We start from the raw sequence: 17107 nt of genomic DNA, 5'->3' as shown, positions 1-17107 counted from the left end.
TGATGGTCTGAGTGAGGCCACAACCTGGGCTGGGTTGGGTTTTAGTCCAAAAACAGCGTTTCAGTTAGTTGCAACAGCCTGCAGGCTTAAGTTTTGTTTATATTCTAATATGAACTTCAACACTGGAGGAATGACCATGACTAATAGGGGAGGAAGAAGACACAGGGTGCCAGAGGGGCACATTAGAAAGCCTTGCCAAGGGCAAGGCCTAAGCCACAGTGGTGCCGGGGTGCAGGAGAACAGGTGGGCATGTGAGCTGCTGCCAGGGACAGGGCTCAAACTACAGGCAGGCGGCAGCCAAGAGGGCCAAAGCCTGCATGAGAAAGGCAACAGAGGTGGTCTGAAGCTCGTCCCCGAGTTAGGGACACCAGGAGCTGGGGGAGCTCAACAGAGCTGAAAGCAGCCTCAACCTGGGCAAAGGACACTGGGGGGGGAGGAGGAGTAGGCTGGGATTGAAACAAGAACAGCTAATGTCCGAGGAAGGTGACAACTATGGCTTGGCCAGTGCCCAAGAACAGCTTCGCCCTAAGCAAAGAATGTCAGGGGGGCTGAACAGAGGCGAGAGCAGCTTCAGCCTGACAAGGAATGCCGAGGGGGCTGGGGTTGAACCAAGAGCATCTAATGTACAAGGGAGGCAATGGCTATGGCCTAAAGCCATAAATGCTGAGGCCAGAGCCCGAGATGGGCAGAATCGCCAACCTGTTGCAGGCCCATAACCCAGGGAGGGGCGGGGAGGATATGTAGCAAACTGCATGCCTCGGGGACTGCAGTCCAGCTGAAAGTAGACAGAAAATAATTACAAGCCTGGGAAGGATAGAAAGGGAGAGGTTAAGAGAGAAGAGAGAGAACACTGCAGTGCTGTGGACACAGCATAGAATTATGTGAGTAAATAGATATCCTGCTACAGGTAAGTTCTTTTTCAAATTGTTGAGGCAATATTCAGCAATGCAGCCACACACAAGCTCAGACACTACATGAGTAAACCATTTAATTAGTGTTCAGCAAATACACACAAAAATGTAGTTCTATACATCTGAGTTTATTTGAACAGAAGTTCAAATTTAGGGTGAGTTTTCAATGGGTAATAAAGTACCCTGTCTCCCTTTGTACAGATTTATCCAGCTAGTCCACAAAGTTGTTTACCCTCTAAAACATTAAAATCTGTCTACTTGTAGACTTTAAGGGTGCACCAATAGAGATTTTTGGAGTCTATGCCTCCTTAAAAATCGGCTATTGGCATATCGGCCAATACCGATCCGATTTCCGACATGCAGCTCTTTAGCTTGGTAAGCTGGTACATCTTGTGTGGTGGAAGGAGAGGGAAGTGGGAAGGGTGGCAGATCAAGACCCCTTGCAGTGACGGAGGGAATGGGGCTGGGGCAGGCAGGGCCAGGAGGGGTGTGGGACAGAGCTGCAAGCAGCTTGTCTGGGGGGCCTGTGCCCCCCTGATCTGTGCAGTGTGGGGTGGGCTGCAGCTGCGGGCTGGGGTGGAATGGAGGCATGGCTTGTTGGGGGGGGGGGGGGGGGGGGGCAGCTCCCATGCTGCGCATGGCTCCTCTAGTGCTCATCTGGTGGCTCCCACTGCTCCTCCAGGAGGACTTTGGGGGGGGGGGGGAGGGGCCGGCACAGCGCCCCCCCTCCCAATGCCCTCCCGGATGACTAGTGGAAGCAGCAGTGGGAGCTGCCAGACAAGAACTGGACAAGCTGTGCGCAGTGGCAGGAACTGCATCCCCCCTGCCCCCCTATGAGCCACGCCTCCATCCTGTGTTTGCCCCAGCCTTGGTTAGGCAGCCTCTGCCCCAGCCCCAACTCCACACCAACTCTTAATGGTGAGGGCCTTGATCTGCTCCCTTATGCCCCTTCCCCCTCCACCATACCAGACTTACCAGTTGTATGCAAGTCTCCACACTACTGGCTGTGCTCCTCACTGCCTATGCGCTGCGCTGTGGCTGCGTGCACCCACGGGCATTTATCGGACAAATTATTGGCCGCATCAGGCCGATTTTCAATACAGAAAATTTTCTTTATATCGATGCCAATTCGATATCAGACCAATGTATCGGTGCACCTTTAGTAGACTTGTAACTGAGTCATACATTTCCCACATATGGCCAATATGGCTTCCACATATGTCTACTTTGTGCCCTGCCGTCTCCCTAAAATGACACCAAACCTTTACACTACACTTGAACCTCCCATAGTCCTTTTAAAACTTGACCCAAAGCTCAGATATAAATAGTATTTTTTATTACGAAATGGAATAACTTTATGCAAATGCACCAATAATTCATTTCTTACAATCAATAATTCAAAGTCGCTATTGTTAAAACAAAGATCAGTCTTGGACTGTTTCTCTGCACCCAGAGCTGAGAGTGACCCAGCGCTCTGGACCTCAAACTCTAATAGACTTATTTCTGCCATATAACGTTTTCATGATTAAAAGCAGATATACAATTACTTTATAGGTATGCATGAGGCAGGTCTCTTCTCCCAACAGTTTTCTAACTAAGTTTGCCATTTGGTAAAAGAGGACAATAGTAAAACATCATCAGACCCTTGTTATATATGAATCTTGTTAATTTATACCATGTTAAGTAATGATACCTCACTTACTGCTGATGGAAAAAGTTTTTTGGAGGGCTGAGAAAGAAACATTAACACAAGGTTACCCAAAATAGTACAACTTATTCCTTTGGGTACCTATATAGCAGTATAAACCAACTTAGTTTTTACAGTGACATTCTACTGTAAAGTATATTTACCTTAAATTCTACTAATAAATAACACATAATACAACTAGACATTATAATCCAAATCACCCTAATTCTGAACCTAATGATGTAATCAGTAAAACAGACAGGCTTAAGAGTCCTAAATATCTTATATTTTTCTAATTCACTAACATGTCTTAATTCCATTAAACTTAATACAAGAAATCTGTAACTAAAAGCACAGAACACATGCCACCAAGAGAGATTACTGCATTTGTTACAGTTTCCATTAACGTAATACATAAATTTTCTTACCAGAAGATCCATAAACTCGCCCTCCTGTCTTAATGTTGAGATTCACAGGTGCTGTTCCATAGCTTTAAGAAATTAGCAAAACTTAGTTAGGTAGAGAAAATTCTCAAAAATGAGAGTTCCGTATAGCCAGAAGCAAGAAATAGACCCAAGCCTGACTGCCATTCCAAAACTCTAGCTCTCCAAATGGGTGGCACTGTACAAGTAAACAGCTCATCCTGGGAATATGAAGGTATACCTCTCTATGCTTAGTAACTTTTCCAACTAACGACTAGTTGTGATGTGCATCTCAGTCACTCTTCCCGAGTCAAAAAGTAATGGTCATGAGAGTCCAAAGAATGGATTACACCAGAAGAATAATTAAAAATTAAATGGCTTATTTAGAGATACAAAGGATCTCCTGGGATTAGGGTACGAGAATGCTTTACATTGGGGGTGTCGGAGATATGGCCTGTAGGCCAGATTTGACCTACAGAACTCTCGTATCTGGTCCTTGGTGCTGCCCTTGAGTCTTATAGTTGGCCCACATGGTGTGTGCAGAAAGCCATCACTTGAAAAATCCAGAATTAGTGCCATCATTTAGAACAAAGTTCCATATGAATGTGTGCAAAATGTGTCTCACCAGTACAAGTATAGTGTTTGGCCATACACGATGGGGGTAACTAACAGTCATGCTAAGTGACAGGAAGGGTACAATTCACAGTAAAACTTCCTTGAAATTCTAATTCTGTCTCTAAATAAAACTAATTTGCACAACAATAATACAAAACTAAAATGGCAGTATAGTTTTCTTCTGACTTCCCATGCTACATATACGCCCAAGACAGCAATACTTTGAGCTGAGGCACAGCATCCCCAGGCTGGCAGCAGGTTCAGGGAGTCAGCCCCAAGATCCAGGCAGTGGCGGTAGGTGGCAGAGGGGCTGGCTGGGGCATGAGAGTACTTTAAGTACTAGGCAGCAGACAGCCCTCTCACTTTAGCATGCTCCAGCCAGCCCCAGTCACCATCTAAACGTGTTTCATTGCACTTAATTACTCTGCAGTAAGGACAATACTATCTTATAGCAGAGTTAATTAATTCACTGCGCTCTAATTCTAGCACATGTGTACAGTGATGCTTTACTGCAGAGTGAATTAGCCCAGTGGTTCTCAACCTTTTCTGTACCAGGATCCATTTGCCAAGATTGATGGCTTGTCCTGACACAAACCCCCCTGCCTCTACCAGTGCCTTACTCACAGTCCCCTGCCCCCCCCAAAGCCATGCCGGGGCCCCTCACTCCCAAGCCACAGCCCCCTGCCACCCCAGCCCTATCACAGGGGGCCCGCAGCTGCCCCCATCCCACTCAGGCAGGAGTGCAGTGGCTCTGGCTCATGCAGGCGGCAGTGGAGCGAGTCTGGCCCAGCACAGGCTGGAGGGAGGAGAAGGGGAGGCTTGTGGCACACCTGCCCTGGGCTAGGGCTCGTGTCATGCCAGACAGCCTGATCACAGCCCCTCCTGCCCCCTGAACAGTGTCTCCTGGCCATCCTGCCCCCATAAGCATGGGCACCAGCCCTGGTGTCACCAGCCCAGCCATGCAGCTTCCCCCTGCCCCTTCCCCCACTGAAGGGGCAGGTGCCTCCCCCTGGCCCCCCTGTAGCCTTAGCACCCAGCCACCTTCCCCCAGTACTGGCAGGTGCCTACACCCCCCCGCCCCACACTCCTCGCCTCAACAGTCCCTAAGCCCTGGCCTTCCAACCCCTGCTCAACACACACTTACCTGCATCCAGCTGCTGGGGTTCCTCCAATGACCCTGCCTGGCTGCACACTGGCCATGCCCCAAGCAGCCCCTTGCAGGCTGGAACACTGCCAGCCTGCAAGGGGAAACCTGTGCTTTCATGCATTTTTCTGACACTTGCTCACGACCCTTTGAAATATTCTTGCAACCCACTTTTGGGTCGCAACCCACAGGTTGAGAAACACTGATTTCAGTCAACTCTACAGTAAAGCACACATGTAGACGCACCCAGTATGTAATAGATCTGTAGTTAAGACTATAATAATGTACATATCCCAGGCTTGTTATGCCAAGCAGCAATATGACATTAAATCCTTCTAGGTCTATTCTTTCTGAGCATAAATACATTCAGATTGCTGAAGCAACCCTATAGTGGACCTTTTGCTTCAGAATGCTTTCCACAAACACATAACTCACTTGGAAAGTAATACTCCATAATTTTAAATGAACTTGAAAGTTGCTGTTAACGGAAAATGAAGATTAAGTCCTGTTTCTGAGTTGAAGAAAAAATACAGGACAAAGAGCAATAATACAAACTCTTCTTCACAGCACAACAACATGCTTGAACCCTGACCTCGAGGGACTATGCCCACAGACAGTTAATTTGATCAGTTCATTAGATCTCTCTGAGAATGTCTATAAGAATGCCAACTATTAACTTTTTACTATGAAACTTGTCCAATGGAAACCAAGCTGAGGAAAGAAAAACATGACAAATGTTCTTTGCACCTAATGCTTTACAGTCTCCAAAGGAAGTGTCATCATAATATAAACACGAATCTAAAAACACTTTGTAATTCAATTATAAAAATTATAACATTTTCATTTAAATTAAAACTCTCAGCTTCCACATGTTCCTACAGTGCAACTGTCTGTTCAAAAACTGAAACTGAAAATGTAATCCAGTGATGGTTCTTTCTTGCATCTATTTTCAGATCAATTTGATAAATCATTCACATTTAAAATGTAACTAGGTGGAACAGCTAAACAGCTAAATAGAAGCATACTAAGAATAAATTAAAAGTTGCTTATTTCAAATTACATACTTCCTATAAGGTGTAAATTAATATTCTGAGACCTTAAATGTTTCCCTCAACATCCAAAAATAACTTACCTATATTGGGGAGCTCCTGTTTTAATATCTCCTATGGTAACCTGAACATCATCCTCATCATCATCGCTGTCACTATCACTGTCATCCTCAGCCACTGTTACCTTCTGCAACAAGAACAGATGTTGCTTAAAGAACAGGTGCAATTAAATATTTGCTAAGATATTTACCTTTGACCCAGATATTAATCTCAATATCTCTGATGAAAAAACAAATACAGATTAAATTAATGTAACACTTGTTTGCTTCAAGATGGCATGTATCCCTTTACATCAAAGGGCCCTAAATAAAAAGGCAAGCTCAGCTACTGAGACAGCAATGCTTGCTAACTTTTGGATGTACAGGGTCAATCCAAGTTAGGCATCGTGAATATCAACTGGTTTTGTAAAATTTAATGAGAGGAAAAAAGAGAAAAAAATTGGTTTCAACTACTCAAGATTTTTTCCCCTCTACCCATTTCATCATACTTCATCTCTACTCTCACCTCCTTATTATGGAAAGAACAAAGGTAAGCAAGACCATGTTCTCAGCATTTTAATTATACATCCATGACAAATTAAACAGAGTGATATATACATACATATACATATACACATACATATACACACGCGTGCATGCAGAAATTATATACTATATACACATATAAATAAATGACTGGTCCAAACAACATTTAGATACATTTTTCAGCAAGCCTAATATTTTATTAAATAAAGTAAAATTTTCTGTCTTTTGCCACATGAATATTACATGTTGAATAACTTAATGGATTGAGTATTATCAACAGTTCATAAATAAGTTAGCCTTTTCTATTTCTGTTAGTCTAGTAGTTATAACATTATGCACACTTTTGGGGTTGCTGCGGGAACTTTATGTAGAAAATTCTTATTCTTCTATTTTGCACCTTATTTTCTTAAATGTAAAGTGACATGTTTATACTGTCTTCTGTAAAAAAGATACAGATGTAAAATGCCTAATTGCTTGAAGATGGACTGGAAGGGCAGGGGGCAGAAAGCATCAGAAATTAAATACTGAATGTCAGCATTAATGCTCCAATTTAAAATAGTAGCTAGTTACTTCTCTGTATCCAAAAAAATATTAAGAATACCACCTACTTACAGTGAGAAACAGCCACAAAGCTTTTAGTGCTTACATTATATTTTTCACCTTACAATCACAGAACATTTTTAAACACTAATTAGGTATCATTAAGACCCATTTTAAAAGATAAAGTCTCTCCAAAAATGAATCTGTGGAACTTCCATAAAAATACACAGTCATGCTTTTAGTATTATTAAGAGTGTTCTGGGAAAGATTATAGAAAGTAATTTGGCAATCCAGGCAATTCTGATATGATTAGGTGCCCTACATGCATATATTGTAGAAGTCAGGCTTTTAAGTTCTGCAGTTCCTAAATTACTATGTTTCTAGCCTTCAACATATGCCTTTTCCCAAAAAAGCAGCGGCTAAAGAAGAAAGTGTCCAATAATGCAAGAAATATGGTAAGAGCAGGTTCTGATTCTTATTGGGTGAAACCAAAAGTAAAATTAGTAAACAGATGAAAAATAGTAAACTATTGACAATATAGTAAACAAAAGTGTAAAAATCAGTCACTAAACTAAAGCTTTTCATCAGTTAAGTTATTGTTATCCCAAGTGAAGCAAAACAGATTGCCCAATAATTTGTTAGTAATATGTATTTAAAATTACCTTTTTCACTACACCGTTTTCAGCAGTCTCCTCTTCTTTTCCAGAAGGAGTTGGAGCACTTAAAATAGAAAATGTAAACTAGTTACTCATGTATGTCTTTACGTTAATAGTGAAAGAGCATTCATGATCAGCATTTTGAAACATAACCAAACACTTAGCTGTTTTTTCTATACCTGCCAATTAAGGGATTTCTACGTGATTACCTAATATCAACTGAACAGTATTCTAAGGTGATACAAACTCTGTTAACTAGATGCCGACTGAGGATTTAAAAGTAGCATCATGTTTGCATCCTGCTCCTACTAAAGTCAAACAGAGCTTTTCTACCAAGTAGAATGGGAGCAGGACTGGGGCTTCTAGGCACCTATACATGAGTAGCAAGACTGCTCCGACATGCTGTAATTACTTGATTAATCGAGTCTGCTGGAACATGGTAATTCCCATGTTCCAACAGGTTCCAGAGTCTCATGTATCAGCAGCCCCGTGCTTAAAAATGGCAGTGGGGGTGATTTAACTAAAGCACTCCCACCACCATTTTTAATCATGAGGACTCTGATACACGAGACACTTTGGGCACTTCATTAGAGCGGCTCTTGAGCTGCTCCAATTAAAAGCACCCAATCCAGAGCATGTGTACAAAAGCCCTCAGGTTGCAAAGGCAAGGACAGATTTTTCCTTGTCTGGATGGTATGTGGAAGTAAAAATCAACAGCAGCGAGATTAATAAACTAGATAATTATACTGAGGGTTTAAAATGTGAAAGTTACCTTTACAAGATGTCAAATCTTACTTTAGGAACAAGCTAATCAATATCAAATGAAGAAAAAACACCAAACAAAAACTGATAAAAATGAATAGCTGTAGGCTAATTTTTAAACTACTTTTTAATACCGCATTTATCATTCTCATGCCTTTTATTTGCTCACTGCACATGTATTTACCTGCACTGAAAATGCAGCTGCACACATGGAAAACTGAGTTCACTTCACCAGAGGCAATGTGTACGTGCACCCCCTGTTCGTGGCAGTACACTCCCTGCAAAAAGCTGCCACCAACACTGTTGGCAGTGCCTGCGGGCAGTCACTGCTCACCACCCCACCGCCAGCAGTCCCTGGCTGCCACTGCCCCATGGTTGGCACTTGCTACCCCCCTCCCTCCACCAACAGTGCCAGCGGCGTCTGCAAGAGCTCCCCGCTCACTGCTGCTGGGCCCCCCGCTGCTGCGGCCAGCGCAGCCATGCCCCACCAACCGCTGGGGGCACACACCGTTCATGCACTTCACTATAGCTTCTCTACTGAAATGCTGCTCCTTAGCAAATTTTCAGTAGATACGCCTCCTACAATGATCCACTATGTGGCATTCTCCTTCCTTTTAGAGCACTAGGTGCCCAAAGTAACGCAACTGTTTCCTTTGACCTTCATTTTCTATCAGCGTGGATAGCATCACCACAATGTCTGTTACTTTGAGTTGCAACCTCAGACACATCTTCAAATAGAAACCCTATTGCTGCACCCCCACATACATGAAATGTTTAAGGCCCCAAACAGACGCTGCACTTATTGCACAATTAAGGTGTTAATCAAGTGATACTGTAACAAACCACATGTTCAAACAATTTCATGCCGTAAAGCAGCCTACTTCCCACAAATGTTCCACATTTAATACTGAACATCCCGGGCCTGGTTTATATCGTACTTCACATGAATTTGTGGCATGGTAAGGCTGCACAGTGCAACCCAATCCTGGGCTGCATGGTAGGACTTTAAACTTAATAGCATGCAGTTATCCCATTCCTTAGACACAGGACATTTAAAGCTGCACCATGCAGCCCTATGTCAGACTTCACAACTGGCTTTAAATTTGCAAGCATGGGGGTACCCATTGGCTTCTGCATGCTGGGACATTTAAAGTTGGCCATGCAGCCCAGAGAAGTCTAATGTCAGGCAGTGCTGAATGGCCTTAAAGGCCCTGGGTGCACAATAGAATCAGAATAATTTTATCCCAGATCCCAGAAATCATGTGTCCTTCCATGGCAGATCTTGAACATCTGGCATGACAGGACACATGGTTTGGGGGATCCAGGACAAAATTCTTCAGGTCTCAGCACATGTTTAAATGAACATATGCCAGGGACCCAAGTCTTGCAGCTTCTTTCTGCACAATAGCTCTATGATAGCACCTTCACTATTTTTCCATGCAGCTAAAATTCTTTTCAAGGCTCTCATCCTCCCACATCTTGATTATACTTAGTCTTCTCTTCGGGTAAGACAAATATAATCTCTAGTCCCAGTAATATCCAAATTTAACATGCTGATAATTTTCATAGTTCAAGAGTGAGTATGGGTCAGATTTAGCCCCAGTAGTGACCTGGCTCTGGTGCTGACTGACATGCTGCATGCACTAGACTGACCCTGCATGCAGGACATGTTCTGCACATGATGCCTGCTGTAGCCAATCCAGGAACTGTGCTGTGCTCTGGGGAAGGCACCAGGTGCAGTGTGGGTCTCAGATTGACTGGAGCAGGTACCACATTTGGTATGCATCCTAAACAAGCTCTACATGGGCACAATGTGCAGTGGTCCCAGACTGGCCAAAGCAGGTGCTGCACATGCTGATGCAGAATGTGCGTGGGGAGGGAACGCAGGAGCATGGCAGGATCTGACTTGCGGGGTTTGCCCTACACCATTCATCTGACTCATGAACCACTGATCTAGCAAGCAAAGCCAGATGAGTTTTACACCCCTGTCCCAATTCATTCTCTTGATCAGGTCACCTCTCTCTACTGGCTCCCCTTTCATCAACTCTTCAAAAATGTTGGCTCATCTTTACAGCCTAACCCTATCCTCTCTATCATTTCTCATTCAACACTGAAAGGCTAACTCCCATCTCCAATGAGTCCATGATGTCAACCTCTGGCGCACACTTCTTAAGATTTTCAAGCAAGCACCTTCATACTTTTTGCCATGATGCTCCTTGTGCCTTGCAGGGGCACAACCAAAAAACTATCTCATTGCCCTTCATATCCGATCTTATAACTCTCCTTTACTGTAATGTTTACCAAAAGAGCTGGTAATGGCATGCTGAAGATAAACTATTTCTACAGCTTAACAAAATGATTGACCTTGTTTAACTGTTTTCTAGTGCTTCCCCACCTTCCTCTATCTTTCCTACTGCTCTGGGTGTAAGCTGCTTGGAGCAAGCCTGTCTTTGTATTCTATGCTTTTAGTGCCAGGCATTGTAGGGTCCTAACCCATGACTGGGACTCCTAAACAATAAAGTAATATCAATAATGTAGAAATGGGTTTTAAACTCCAGTATGGCAAATTAAACCTTTGAAAAAGATTCTTAAGAACAATGGGCAACGAAACAAGTCGCCAAGAAAACTGGAATCTCCTTCACTGGAAGTTTTCAAGGAGAGGCTGAATAAGCATTTTTCTGGGAATGTTTAGAGACAGCACCTGCTGCATTTGTGCAGGGAACTGGACTAGATAAACCCTGATGTCCTTTTCAGACCCATGATTCTATATGTTGATCCATTCCACAGTGTTCTCTCTGCAGTTAACAAGTAAAAATTAACTTTCACAGTAACGCCCAGTCATCTGTCACAATTTTTTCAGTAAAACTGTTTAGATTAAAAGGGTCAGCAGATTGCGTAAATTATGCAAAGGAAAAGTTCTAATGCACCAGCGTTAGACAGTCAAGTGGCTGAAATTTCACAAGAACTAAGTGTGAATTTGAAACAAACTTCATTTTTGTACATCTACGTTTCCATGTTCACAGTTCTCACACTCACCTGGCCTTTTCTTCTTCTGGTCGCTCCACTTCATTTTCATCTACCAAAAGAAAAAAATATATACAGTATGTAAGATCTATGTCTGAAAAAATACAACATGCGAAAAACTATGGGGTTGAAAACAAGGGTTTGTATCAAATGACTGTGCACTAAGCAATCTCATAAAAACATAAGAACTGCCATTTACTGCAGCAGACATAGGTATCCTGCGTCACCCAGGGGCAGGGAGTGGATGCCAAAAGGGTGAGTGAACTATGTATGACCAGGGCTTTTTTCCACTCTTCCTCACTTGTAGCCTCCAGCATTTAAGATCTAGGAAGCTCTAATTCAGAGGCTGTACCCCAACTCCAGTGCTCAGTAGGTACTGATACCTCCTTTGTCCCCCTTTGGTGCACCATTAAGTAACACATCTGGATGTGGCTGTCTGGGTAGATGTCAGCGCCCGCACAGAGCCCTCTGGAAGCCAACAGAGTTCCACAGGGACAGACCCCAGAAGTACAGGGGCTTGAAGCCACAAAGCACTTATGCGCAGGCGAGTGACCCAGCGTTCGACAGGTTTTAAACCACGTCCAACCCTCTTTATACCATTTCTTCTTATTCAAACTGTGTGAAAAAAGCAACAGCAGGGTGGCTGGGTTCCAGTCCCACGGCCCGAGGGCCTAAAACAGCTTGCAGCTCTTTGCAAAGGGACAGGCTTTGGAGAGAAGTCGGGAGTGGGAGAGAGACACCGGGATCCCTCCCTGGCCAGCCCCAGCACCTGTTTACACGGGGGAGGGGGAGGGGGGGGGCCGGCGGCGCACAATTAGGGCAGCTGCTGACTTGCAACTAGCATCTGTGGCCTAGGAAAAAGGAGCCATTTCGCACAGCCCAAGCAGCGCACGGGGAAGGCCCGCAGGGCCGCGAGGGTCGTGGCGCCCCGTGGGGGGGGGGGGGGTGTCCCAGCTGCTGCGGGGCGAAGAAGAAGAAGGGAGCGACCCCGACCCGGGGGTGAAGCAGCCCCTGCCCAGCCACGTGCCCGCCCCTGCCCGGAGCAGTGCCCGTCGGCGGGCCCCGAGCTGCGGGCAGCGGCAGGTGCAGCTCCGCGCCCAGACCCAGCCCCGGGGGGGGGGGGCGGGAGCGGGGGCGCCGGGGTCCGCGGGAGGCTGGGCCGGAGAAGGGGATTGGGCAGCGCGGGGAGGGGGCGCCGCCGCCAGTCGCTGCTGCCTGGCGCTGGCGAGCAGCTCCCGGCGCGCGGCCTCCTCCGGCGGGGCCTGCTGTGGCCCAGGCCGCGGCCTGCCCGGGAGCGGGGGGAGGGAAGGTCCGTACCGCCATACAGCCACTCCTCCTCCTCGTCCCCGCCGCCGCTGCCGCCACTGCCACCGCCACTGCCGCTCAGCTCGGCCGGCAGCCGCTCCACCTCGCCCGCCGACATGGCCGCGCCGCTGCAGCGCCCGGCCCGGCCCGGCCCGGCCCGGCTCGGCTCCCCTCCCCCCGCCGCCGCCGCCGCCGCCTCACTGACTGACGCGCAGGAAAGCTCCCGGCCCAGCCCGGCCAAGGCCTCGGCCTGCGGGCGTGGGCGCGGCCCGCCGGGCACCTGGGCGCTTAGCCCGGCCTCCCTCTGCCCCCTCCCCTCAGCCGCGCGGCCCGGCTCGGCAGCGGGCTCTGGCGGAGCCGGGGCTGGGTGCCCCCGCCCCGGTTCAAGGCGGGAGAGAGCCTGCGGGCGCCCCGGGCCCAGCTCACACGGGGCTGAAGCCGCCAGTAACGGGCGGGCGGGCACCAGGAAGGGCAGCTAGAGCCCGGCTGCCTCCAGCGCTCGGCTGGGGAGCGCTGCCCCGCGGCCCTTCCCCCTTGCTCCGCGTTCATTTCCTTTTCAACAACCGCACCTTCTCCTTTGCTGCCCCCCCGCCCTTGTCCCTTCTGCTCCCCACATCCCCCTGCCCAGTTTCTTCTCCGCTCTCCGAACCAGGAGTGAGGTTATCCTCCAGCCTCTGTTCTTTGGAAAAGCAGTGAGGAGTTAGCAACTGTTTTTGTTGGTGGAAGTCCTTCCTTTCATGTCTAAGTGGGGTAGGAAAGCAGTGGCCATCTTGAGTGGCACTATAACAGGAGTTTCAACTGCTTTTGTACCAGGACTTGTTTGTAAACATCAATGGCCAGTCCTGGCCCAGTGCCCCCCACTCCTAGGCATCAGTCCCCCGTTGTGTGGGGCAGCCCCAAGCTCTGCCAGCCTGCAAGGGAAAAGCTGCGGTTTCCCATGTTTTTCTCCCTTAAGGGAGAATCCATTTTTAAAGGTTGTTCACATCCCTTTCATACATTCTCACGACCCACTTTTGGGTTGCGAAATGCTGCACTATAAAGTTGTAAGGGTCGGCAACTATAGAAAAAGTTTGCTTTGCTTGTAAGTACAAGCAAAATGGCAGTGGAGGTTTTTGCCATCTGGAACCCCAGCAAACACTGAAATAGAAGCTGTCACCCATCAAGCTCACTGCAGTGTGGGAGCTTGTTCTATGAATCACCTGCAGAATCAACCTCATTTTAAAGCTTCATAGTTGGCACATCTTTAGTCTTGAATAAATTTTGCCTTGTCTGACAAAAAATCCTGCAGTGAGATTATATTGTACATTTTTGTTAATGAGCTAACCACGCACTGGAACTAGATCATTTTCACAGCAAGTAGTAATTCCATTTTAGTATGCAGTCAAAATGAGGAAAGGTGGTTTTGTGCTTCAAAATACTGAGGCTGTGATTTCCCATACAATAAGAACATACACATTTTAAGTACTTTAAACTGAGGGTCAGGGGATTTTTTTTCCCCTCCACCCCATTTTTACTTGGTACATTTGACCATACTTTGACTATCAGTGCTTCAGGTGAGAGAAATTCACTTGTGCAGTGTGCCTTAGAATGGGGCATTTAGTGCACACATTCAATCACTGTTTCCCCTGTGTAGTCAGTCAGTTAGGTGTTTTTATTTTTTGGTCTATGTGGACTTTCAAACAGGGACAGGTGAAAAACACATCAGCTTAAGTATGTTTTAGTTATGGTAACCTTACAAATCCTGAGGGAATTCAAAGGTAAACTGGGGATATGAAACTAGAAATATACAAATTAAAAAAATAAGATTGTAATTTTACAGTAAGCCTGTAAGTTGGACATGCAATGCAGTTTCATCAGGGTGATGTACATTGTTTTTGTACACACATGTAAGTTGCACCAGTATCCAGGAAAGGTAGACAAGTAGCTATCCCTAAGAAGCTTGCTTGCAGTAGGTGCTGTTACACTATTTCCTCACCAGGCAACTGGAAAGCTTGCTTGCCTATAGCAAGTAGCTTCCCTAGAATGGAAGACAGGCACCAATGTAACAAAACTATATTTTTACTACAATTTTTTTCTGAAGTGTGTCCTGGATTTGATATCTTCCATGTTGCAGGGGTTTAGGTTGTAGCCGTGCTGGTCTAAGGACATAGGCAGACAAGGTTCCTTGGGTGAATTTGATATCGTTTATTAGACCAACCCAAATAGTTGGAGAATATTTATTAAGCAAGCTTTTGGGCACTGACATTGGTGTAGGGCAGGAACACGTAATGTTTTACAAGCCACAAGCTGGAACAACTCAGTTTCAGTCCAATGTAATTTAGGTGGCTTTGGCAGTGTGTCAAAGGTGCAGGGCTTTTCCCTGTACTAGGGCCAAGCAGCTGGGAGCTGTGCCCATACTGCCACCACTTCTCCCAACACCTGCTCCCCCACTGCACTGGAGGCACAGCTGGAAGTTGCCTGGCCTTGGCATGGCTCCCCATTGGCTGGGAGTGGAACCCATGCCAAGCCACAGCTGGGGACTGGGGGGACTAGGGAAAATGGTGCGAGTACAGCTCCCAGCTACCTGGCCTCTGTGCTGGGAACAAGTAAAGCGCTCCAGCTCCACAGGCTGTGTCAGCAACCTCAGACTTAATTTATTTCAGGCTTTTGTAGAAACTTTGCTTACAACTAAGCCAAATAATTTTTAGTCAACTGCAGATTTTGCCATCTCACTGTTTAAACACTTTTTCAGATTTCTATAAATGCATTCAACTTGATTCCTGGTCTGGAACAAATGATTTGAAGCCAATAAGCAACTCTAGAACTGATGGCAAAAAAAGCAGCCTGAGTAACATTATTTTTGCAAACTCCTAACTACTGCATGAGAATAAGCCAGCGGCAATGTGTGAGGGATGCTCGTGCACCCCCTGAGAGTGCCGGTGCGCCTCCTGACCGGCCACGCTCCCTGCTTAGGTGATGGGCAGGGGGCAGGTGGGAGCACCAATGCCCCGCCTGCAAGTGCTGGCCATGGCCGCTTTCGGGACCAGTGCAGCCACTCACTGGTTGGTAAGTTTTGCTGCAGTGAGGACCCCCTCCCCACCCTCCTGGTTGCCTACTGGTCACTGAGGAGGCATGTGCCCCCCTAAGGTGGCACCAGTCACCCATGGAATAAGCCATTTTGCAGAGCCTGAACTTTGCAAGAGGTGTTCTTTATAGCTGGGAACTCAGCTACTATAGATGTATCATTCCCATCCTTAAAAAGAAACAGAATTTTTTACACTTTACCCTGTGAACCACATACATGTTGATTGGTGTTAGTGCTACCGTGGAGTCTGGAGCAGTCGTACCATTAGTCTAGAAACCTCTGGCTGTCCCCCAGAGGTTTTTGTTGTTGTTGTTGTGTCTCGGGCCAAATTAGCCAAATCAGTTCTGAATCCGGTGGCTCCACAGGCAGCACGTCAACAAATCAGTTCTGAATTCTGTTGCCTGAGAAGAACTCAATTGTTGAAGTCTGCATAGTACTACCACTGGCAAGTAACTTCCTTCCCAGACTCTTCAGCCTGGGGCTTCAGATACTCCCAAATCCATGGCAAGCATCCTATGCATTAGGGCCCAAGCCTGGATATCTTGGACCTGGGATGCCCCTGAGTCCTGCTTGCCCTTAGTCCAAAGGGCAAAGGAACAAGCTTGGGAGAAATCTCCCATTTACAGAAAATAGGCATATAGCTGAGATCCTCCCATTGGGAGGCTATAGTAGACTCTTGAAGGAAGTCCTGTTAGCAGTGCATTGGATAGGTCTCCACCCTCTTCTACACGCTATTCAAGGTGGTCAGAACTACACTTGATCTTAACCCACAAGCTTGCACAGCTGTGACATGTCAGGAGGAGCCTGGCAAGCAGGGGCAGGACTAGCTGTAGCTGCGAGTTGCCACGTGGGGTCTGGTGAGCCAGGACAGGCTTCTATCCTTACTCAATGGTGGGGATGTGATAGATCCTGGGATACTGGAGAACTGCAACTTGGGGGTACCCGTGGAAAGTGGCCACCCCTGAATGGAACAAGCGCTGGGTACCATGCAGATCAGGGAAAATCCTGCCCTGACGTGGCATCCCTTTGAGCGGCAAAACCAGTGTTTAAAACCACTTGAAGGTGCTAATTCAGGCTAGGATGGGACTAAAAAGCTTCCGCGTCCCTAGCAAGGAGCGCCCTCCAGGCGTGCGGCTCCCCCACCCCGTAGAACAGCAGCGGCCGGGGCCAGCACCGTGCCCAGCCGCTCCCTCGCCGCCTCTGTGCCACAACTCGCGAGAGCGAATGGATCCCCGAGAGTCCACGAGACGTGATAACAACTCCCAGCGCGCCTCACAGTCGTAGTGGAAAGCCCTGTAGTCCGAACCCGGCCGGAAGCAGCAGCAACCACGCAGCGGCGCCTGG

The 17107-nt window shown here is 46.8% G+C and overlaps 1 protein-coding gene across 10 annotated transcripts in view; it reads right to left on the bottom strand.

Moving 5' to 3' along the window:
• FIP1L1 (factor interacting with PAPOLA and CPSF1) overlaps positions 1-12867 on the bottom strand; it is a 75086-nt gene extending 62219 nt beyond the window's left edge. For 3 of the 10 annotated variants that reach the window (XM_059721744.1, XM_019477769.2, XM_059721739.1), the window contains exons 1-5: positions 12712-12864; positions 11407-11446; positions 7615-7672; positions 5912-6015; positions 3027-3088 (exon numbers count right to left, since the gene is read on the bottom strand). In XM_059721744.1, the coding sequence (XP_059577727.1) occupies positions 3027-3088; positions 5912-6015; positions 7615-7672; positions 11407-11446; positions 12712-12817 (370 nt within the window). In that variant the 5' untranslated portion in view covers positions 12818-12864. Of the gene's footprint in view, positions 1-3026; positions 3089-5911; positions 6016-7614; positions 7673-11406; positions 11447-12711 lie in introns of all 10 variants that reach the window. The other 7 variants (XM_059721738.1, XM_059721740.1, XM_059721741.1 and 4 more) reach the window with 5 other exon arrangements.
• Between the last annotated feature and the right edge of the window lie 4240 nt (positions 12868-17107).

This window comes from Alligator mississippiensis, chromosome 2 (assembly GCF_030867095.1).
Source record: "Alligator mississippiensis isolate rAllMis1 chromosome 2, rAllMis1, whole genome shotgun sequence".
NCBI classification, from domain to species: Eukaryota; Metazoa; Chordata; order Crocodylia; family Alligatoridae; genus Alligator; species Alligator mississippiensis.
The sequence above is the reverse complement of the archived record's forward strand: the minus strand, read 5'-3'. Positions and strand labels throughout refer to the sequence as shown.